Source organism: Petromyzon marinus, chromosome 3 (genome assembly GCF_048934315.1).
Source record: "Petromyzon marinus isolate PM22_M1 ecotype Great Lakes invasive population chromosome 3, UKy_Petmar_22M1.pri1.0, whole genome shotgun sequence".
Lineage (NCBI taxonomy): Eukaryota > Metazoa > Chordata > Hyperoartia > Petromyzontiformes > Petromyzontidae > Petromyzon > Petromyzon marinus.
Genome location: NC_133669.1, coordinates 13258873 through 13266923, shown reverse-complemented (window position 1 = coordinate 13266923; position 8051 = coordinate 13258873). Strand labels below are relative to the sequence as shown.

Sequence of the window (8051 nt, the reverse complement as noted above, 5' to 3'; positions counted from 1 at the left end):
ATATGGTGGCACAGTGGTCAATGGACTGAACTATGAACCCAACCAATTGAGTTCGCTTTCTAGCCACAGCTGTTATACATCAGTGGTGAGTGATATCTGGGTTACCCCTTCACCAACCTGTGCTGACCAGTGGTGAAGAATGGTCAAACAACACTCAATGGACTGAAAATCATGAGGAGGCCTTCATCCATAATACAAAATAATTGTTTGTATTCGTTTTTTTTTAATTGGTGTGGTGGATAGCGATGTTGTTTGCATTACGTTCCAAAAGGGGCACCACGGTGGCGAGACGTTAACTACCTCGACCCTGACGCTTGTGTATTTTGAATTCGCACGTTTCCCCTGTGGTCGTGTGGATTGTTCTCCGGGTCCTCTGGTTTTCCCCTCCAAATTTAAAAAAAAACATGCGAGTATTTGACTGCAATAAATTTCCACCTGATAAGCCACTTCGCTGAGATATAATTTCTGGCCAGGGGGCTTCTGAAAAAGAGCTATATGGCTCAGTGTGGGCCTTTCCTGCTAAAATACATTTTTTTCAGTTTACTATAGTTTATAGTTGTATAGTTTAAAAGAGCCACATGCACACACCCCTCATTTGGCAGTGGAATCCTCCTACCCTACCCACACAATGGCCTAGCCCGGGAGCATCATGTGTCGCTGGTGTACGCAAGGGGAGCGGATGGCCACGGGGCACAGTGAGAAGCTCGGGGACTGCATACGGCCAGCCGGTTCTCCCACACCACGCCTTCAACAAGTTGCTGCCACAAAAGCCGAACATGTGAGCGCAGGCTGTAAGCACAATGGGGCAATGGCAAGGAGCTGCAGAGTCTCGGGTGAAAGTGACAGCCAAGTTACCGAGTGTATCTTAAGGAGGACTAAAAGGGGCACACACACTATCATTCGGATCTCGCAGACAGCTTTAACTGACACACTACCTGAGTTGTACGACACACATATATTACGTGACAGCAATTGCATCTCGCAAAGGGGAAATTGGATTTACATAAAATGTGAATGAGTTAAAGAGGATTTTTTAAAAAAGGATTATACCATTATATGGGTTGCACAATGTGAACGTTCGTGAGAGTATCAGCGCATCTCACACCGCCTTCGCAAGGAGACAAAATATTTTTCGATTTAAAGCTTTCGTGACTGCAAGGATTCATCTCCTTTGGTTCTTTCGGTAAGGTCACGTAGAATGAGAATAAAATAATAAAATAACACAATACAATTCTCACGACGTTTCGGCCACAACACAAGCGGCCGTCTTCAGGTGAAAGGTACAGACCTGTCGTCCCGACAGACCTGTCGTCCCGTGTTATTTTATTATTTTATTCTCATTCTACGTGACCTTACCGAAAGAACCAAAGAAGGAGACGAAATAGATCACGATTGAGCATTTTTAATCGGAGTCGATAACACTGCACGGCGGTTACATTTTTGAGAAAGTTTTCATGGGGAGGGGGTTTGTTAATTTTTTTGTTTTTGTTTCACTCTGCTTGGGATTTTTTGAGTGGCCAGGAGTTTTCTGTGATTGGCAGCCACGACGCCGGTCATGTGACGAGGGCTGCACAACGGCTCCGCGGGTGAAGCGCCAAGAGGTGGCGTTGGCCGTTCACGTCGCCGATTGCCTCTCCGTGAGCGCACAGAGGCGGCCGCTCCCTCCCGCGGCGTCCAGAGCGCGCCCCTCCTCCTCCCTCCTCCTCCTCCTCGTCCCTCCTCCTCCGTCGTCCCCACGCAGCCAGCACGCGCGCCTCTCCCCAAACCAGGCGATCTGCCGAGGAGCGGCTACTGCCGCTGTCACGGCCGCGATGAGGTACGTGGTGGGATTTTGTCCCCGTTTTTTTGTGTGTGTGTGTCGTTTCCTTTCACTTTGGCCCGTTTGCCGTGTGTTTCTGTTTGAGTTGTCACCTGAGAATACCAATTATTCAAAGTGTAGAATGTGTTTGTTTGTTGTTGGAGATGGGGTTTTTTTTGTGAAGGAAATACATGTGGAATTCTGGTGGGGTTTTTTTTTCCATGGTCTCTGACGACGTTGACTATTACGTAAGCACTTTACACGCTTACGAAGCTGAGAGAATAGTGTGATTAGGTGATAATTATAATTGATATTTGTAACCCTCTGTCAGATGGCGCATCCTTGGGTCAAACTCTCTGCCCATCCTGACTGATGTTGAGCTTTCGTTTTTATTTGACCATACATACACCATTGCTTCAAGTCGTTAAAATTAGTTTAAACTGTACTATTTCAGAGGAAGACATTACATCATTTATTACAACTCGTGTCAAGTACACAAGCCAATGCTATATATAACGTGATTTCTTATGCATCGTAACAAATTTTGCCATGTAACGATTTAATGGTAATAATCAAAATAGACGATCATTCACATTTCACACACTCACGTATATCAAATTAGTGACTTAATATTATGGTCCCCCTTCAGGTATCCGTAATAAAAGCACACAACGCACGGGATGATGCTCAACTTCCATTGAAGATTCATGCGCAATACTAGTGGCTATTATAGCATGGGGGGTGGAGGGGGGGGGATCAAGGGATGAAACACTGCGCAAAAAAATAGGAGACGCTGGATAGCGCTCGGTGCAGTATGTTCACCATCCAGCGCATTGGGTCTGCTTCCTTGTGAAATAAAATTACACTTCTACGATACATATTAATTGCCGTTTACGGGCACGGATAAAGCATTGTGTTGTTGTTGTTGTTTGCAGTGAGAAGTATTCTTTAAAAAGGTTATACAACGGACAAGAAGATTATGTTGCTCACATTGCAGCGCTAAATAAAAACACTAGCTGGAACCTGATCATGGTTATTGCAGAATGTGCTAACCCGAACGTTATTTTAACAGTGCATTGTTTTAATAAAAAAATGTCACGATGACATGGGGACAAAATTAATGGATGAATAAGTCATTAGAAAGTTTGTGATCGTCACTGCTGAAATAACTTTTGGATTTTTTTTACAATGAAATTTCGTGCTTCATCGATATTGATGTGCTTTCATTGGGCATAATAATGCATTTCCCAATAATGAGCATCACTAGAATATCGAAACCATTGCTGAATGAAAGTCCATAGTGTTGCAACAGGGTAGGACACTGGAAATGTTCTTTCGGGAATTTGCTATAGCAACCTGTAATTTGAAAGCATACAGTCCTGTTGTCATGGACATTATTTCACATATTATTATTACATAATCTGTATTAAAGATGGTGCAAAAATATATGAGAATATATAAAATCCAAATTTAACAGCCTTTCAACCAATTTATAGTCTCATTATGGGTTTTAACATAAAGGCATAACTTGACGTGTGACACACGCATATCTGTGACAATATTCTCATATAAGAGGTAAATTAACAAGCGAATACTGAAGATGACAATTAATCTTTAAAGTAATTATACAACTTATGTTATAAAGAACAACTAAAATTAGTTATTTAGATATGTACCATTGCCCATTAATGGCTGTTTAGCAGACGAAGCAGGTAAAGCCAGTGACTGTCACACAATATACCAGGTGTTCCTTTCACGATAGCATGACAGTGATCTCTAGCACCCAGAATTACAGCATTATTCTCAAATATTGGGGTTCCACCAGATTATATTTAATTGTAGCTTTAGTGGATTTTGACGTTGAGCTTAATTTTTCCATTGTCACAAACAGGTTTATGAGAGGTTTCAATATTTTACAGACCATAAAATGTTTTTCAAATAAGGAAATAACTGCAATTTCGTGACATTCACACAGATTAGACATACGTGTAAATGCATATCACTGATATTCAGTGACAAACATCTACATTGGTTATTTAATTACCACAAACTCCAGTGGGCGATTTGACTCATAAAATAAATACCCAAATTATTTAATTATTTACATATATCCCCCCCCCCTCCCCCACAGGTGGCTCTCTGAAGTGGACACGGTGCTGGGAAGACTGACTTAATGGCTCCGTGCTGCAGTAGGGAAAGGAGCTGTCATGCTCAAGTGGTGCTGATTATTTAACTTATGCGGCTCGCATGACGTGCAAGCATCAGGTTGACTGAGAAAACAGTGTTGCTCTTTTTTGTTTTCTTTTCAATCGCCACTCAATCGCACTGCCATTTAATGTATGCTCACAACAGTTATGGGTAGTATGCGCACGACGAACCGCTACAGCATTGTTTCGTCCGAAGAAGATGGGCTGAAGCTGACCACCATGCAGATGATGAATGGGCACGGAAACGGCAACGGCAAGATCCACACCCGCCGTCGGTGCCGCAACCGCTTCGTCAGGAAAAACGGACAGTGCAACGTTCACTTTGTAAACATGACCGACAAATCGCAGCGATACTTGGCGGACATGTTCACCACGTGCGTGGACATTCGCTGGCGCTGGATGCTGCTCATCTTCACGCTGACTTTCGTCTTGTCGTGGCTCGTGTTTGGTCTTGCGTTCTGGGTCCTCGCGCTGATTCACGGGGACCTGGATGGCGCCAAATCGCCGTGTGTGATGCACGTGACGAGCTTCGTTGGTGCGTTCCTGTACTCCGTTGAGACGCAGACCACCATCGGCTACGGATCTCGCTACGTGACGGAGGAGTGCCCTGCAGCCATTATCCTCGTCGTGCTGCAGTCGATTGTGGGCTGCATTATTGATGCTTTCATGATCGGCGCCATCATGGCCAAAATGGCTCGGCCAAAGAAGAGAGCGCAGACCCTGCTGTTCAGCCATAATGCCGTCATCGCCATGCGCGACGGGAAGCTGTGCCTGATGTGGCGCGTGGGCAACCTGAGGAAAAGCCACATCGTGGAAGCTCATGTGCGGGCACAGCTCATCAAGCCGAGAATAACAGAAGAAGGGGAATACATTCCATTGGACCAGATAGACATCAATGTTGGGTTTGACAAAGGCCTCGACCGGATATTTCTCGTATCGCCAATAACCATCGTTCATCAGATTGATCTGGAGAGTCCACTGTATGGGATCAGCAAACAGGAACTGGACATAGCAGACTTTGAAGTTATCGTCATATTAGAAGGCATGGTGGAAGCAACAGCAATGACCACGCAAGCACGCAGCTCATACCTCTCCAGTGAAGTGTTGTGGGGCCATCGCTTTGAGCCGGTTCTTTTTGAAGAGAAAAATCATTACAAGGTGGACTACTCGCGGTTCCATAACACCTACGAGGTGCACACACCAGCATGCAGCGCAAGAATGTTGGCCGAGACAAAATTTGTGGTTCCCACCACAACAGCAGCATTCTGTTATGAAAATGAGGTTGCACTGATGAGCAAAGATGAGGAGGAGGAGGAGGAAGAAGACGATGAAAATCAGAGCAGGGACTTAAATGAGATTGGACTGGGAAGTGCCCTGGAGATGGATCACTTACAGGCTACCATCCCACTGGACCAGAGGTCATATCGAAGGGAATCTGAGATTTGACAGCTTCTTGGCTTTATATTTCCCCACCAGAAATCCTAAGTTGGGAAAAAAAAGCTCTTCAAACAAGCTTCAGTGTAGTAATCCGATGTGCCCATCAAGAAGCAATACTGAACTAAGAAGAATGTGTGATGTTTTTTCTGGCTGTCTCTGAATGTTCTCAGAATGATCCAGGAAAATAATATTGATTGTTGACCAATTGTTTTGGTATCTGTTAGAATGGTGTTCCAATATGAAAGCTATACTGTTCCAGAAATAACTTCAGCAATGAGTTGGTGAGATGTTCTCAGATGTTCAAGTTTGTTTTTGCATATGAATGCAAAGTTAGTGCTTTGAAATGGAGTGAATGCAAAGAGAAAATCCCCCCGAAAAAATGAGCAGTACCAGTCTATATACCTTATTGGAAGCCGTTATAGTTGAGTTACTTCACCAATGGATGCACAAATGTCCACTACAGATGAAAATAAGTGCAGTTGCACTTTGTGTGGATTAAGGAATGGACCGCTGTTAATATTAGTGCTCGTGTAAACATCCTGCACATGAATATTTTAATGACATGGAATAAGAGCACAGTTGAATATTTTTTTAAACAGGAAAGTGTTATGAATAAAACCAATGGAGACTGTTTAGACATTAACCGATCCTTGTATTTTGTGCTGAGATATCACGTCAGTGTTAGCGATTCACACACATATATTAATGTAGTGCAGTAAATAGTTGCTATTAATTTATTGAACAAAGTGTACAGAAAACTATTTTATGGGTGGCAACTGGAGTTAAAGGGGGGGGGTTTACTAATCAGGGAGAGTATTCAGTACTTATTTGTATAATAAAAAAATAAATGCACTCTATTGTAGACACTTTAAGGGTAAATGCAATGCCTTCAATGGAGGTATTTTTGTCGATGTCCCCTAATACGGTTGCTTCAGGCTGTAAATGTACGCGTCGCACATTTTAGCTGGTACTTATGAGGGGGCATGCAGAGAGAGTACTAAATCAACAGCTTCCACTTATTATTTGAATCGTAATGCTAGTTAAAATTTGCTTTGCTTTGATTTGGCATGAAATATACAGCCTTGTTCATTAAGGTCTTCCTTTAATCTATTTTTTGCAGCCTATCAAGTATGTAGACGATGCTTCGCGATTGTACGAATGGGAAAAAGAGCATCCTTAATGATCAGGCTGGCTGAATATATTATAATGTGTTTATCTTGTTTACTCTATAAAGCATCATCTGTTCTTTACAGCAATCTTGTGACTTAACAGCCATACATAGTCGCTCTTTGCATGAACCAATATTTTCCCGTGTCTAGTTGCAGATTTCAAGGCAACCACACCAAACAAATTTGCAGGCTAGCAGTATATATGTATATTTCCTAGTTCTTCATATTAGAATCCTTACTGCTTTACACATACATGGTATAAGGTATCTATTTTTAGAGGATACCGTTCACACTTTGTAGAGCTTGTTTGATTTTTTTTCCATGATAATGCTTTAAGGAAATCTATTCCCGTATATGCCTTTTAGATATGCACTGTAAAATTAACCTGTTTGTGTGTCCTATCTCTTCAGTATGACTGTAATAAACAAATATGTTTAAAATGTCACTTCTTCCAAATGTTTTATAAATTAGTGTGGTTTCCAAGCATGTTTATCTTGGCGATGCGCTCACATCGGGGTGCACCTTATTGTGCTTTAGTTTACCACACGCATCACATTTTGAACAGTAATTTCATGCGCAGATTTACCTGTGGGCTTTGGGAGAACTCAATTTTACCATCGCTATCATTAACACACACACAAGAAAGGTGTTTTGCCGAAGCTCAACTGCACACACCTGTAAACTAAGCGTGCGGCAGTACATCTTACATGACGTCAACGTTGATACAGTAAATTCACGGCAATGTCTTGTATATAGATGTTAAACTTAGTTGCTGAGCATAGGACCAGCATGTCAAGCAGCCAGCAACAAACAGCACTATCAAAGTTGTAATAGATTACAGTTAACACATTTCTTGGATTCAGTAGGGTTATGAGAGCTTGGGAAAGAGGAAATGGGAGGGAATGCCAACGTGGATAAGTACGAGGGAAGAGGTATAAAAGATAAGTGTTTTACCTGCGGTGTGGCGTGAGAGCGGGTGAGTGATTGTGTTGTTGTGGCCTGCAGTGTGGTGGTGGATTAACACAATATGGACAAGACGAAACGGTCAGTCTGAAAGACCTCAACATAGGTGGAGGAATCAAAGAGCGAAGTTCACGGGAACAGCAACCATGGTAGTAGCGATAGAAGAGGGATAAGGAGACAACTGATCACCAGTCAATGAGTGACTTGAGTGAATCAGAGAGTAGGGGATCATCAATCACCCTGACTGCTTTACGATCAATCATATCAAGGTACAGTGAGGTAGGAACCGAGTGCTCCACCCCAGATATACTAATATATTTTTTTATTTTACCAGGTAAGGCCCACTGAACTAGAGAGCTCTTTTTCAAAAGCGACCTGGCCACAAAAGATACCTCAACAAAGTGGCTTATCACGTGGAAATTCATAGCCAAACAGCCGAGGTTATGCTCATTTATTCTAATAATGGTGGTTTTCTTC

At 42.6% G+C, this 8051-nt stretch overlaps 1 protein-coding gene across 2 annotated transcripts; it reads left to right on the top strand.

The window, feature by feature from the left end:
* The first annotated feature begins 679 nt into the window (after positions 1–679).
* On the top strand, positions 680–7056 carry LOC116954096 (ATP-sensitive inward rectifier potassium channel 12-like). Of its 2 annotated transcripts, XM_032974532.2 has the most exons (3): positions 680–778; positions 1522–1816; positions 3930–7056. In XM_032974532.2, the coding sequence occupies exon 3, from the start codon at positions 4138–4140 to the stop codon at positions 5449–5451; it is 1314 nt and encodes a 437-aa protein (XP_032830423.1). In that variant the 5' UTR covers positions 680–778; positions 1522–1816; positions 3930–4137; the 3' UTR covers positions 5452–7056. The 2 variants fall into 2 exon arrangements, with proteins under 2 accessions (XP_032830423.1, XP_075930370.1); XM_076074255.1 differs by lacking the exon at positions 680–778 and having other exon boundaries at positions 1514–1816.
* The last annotated feature ends 995 nt before the right edge of the window (positions 7057–8051 follow it).

Excerpts from the sequence above, each read along its gene's own strand:
- LOC116954096 (XM_032974532.2), top strand. The coding sequence starts at position 4,138 with ATGCTCACAACAGTTATGGGTAGTATGCGCACGACGAACCGCTACAGC.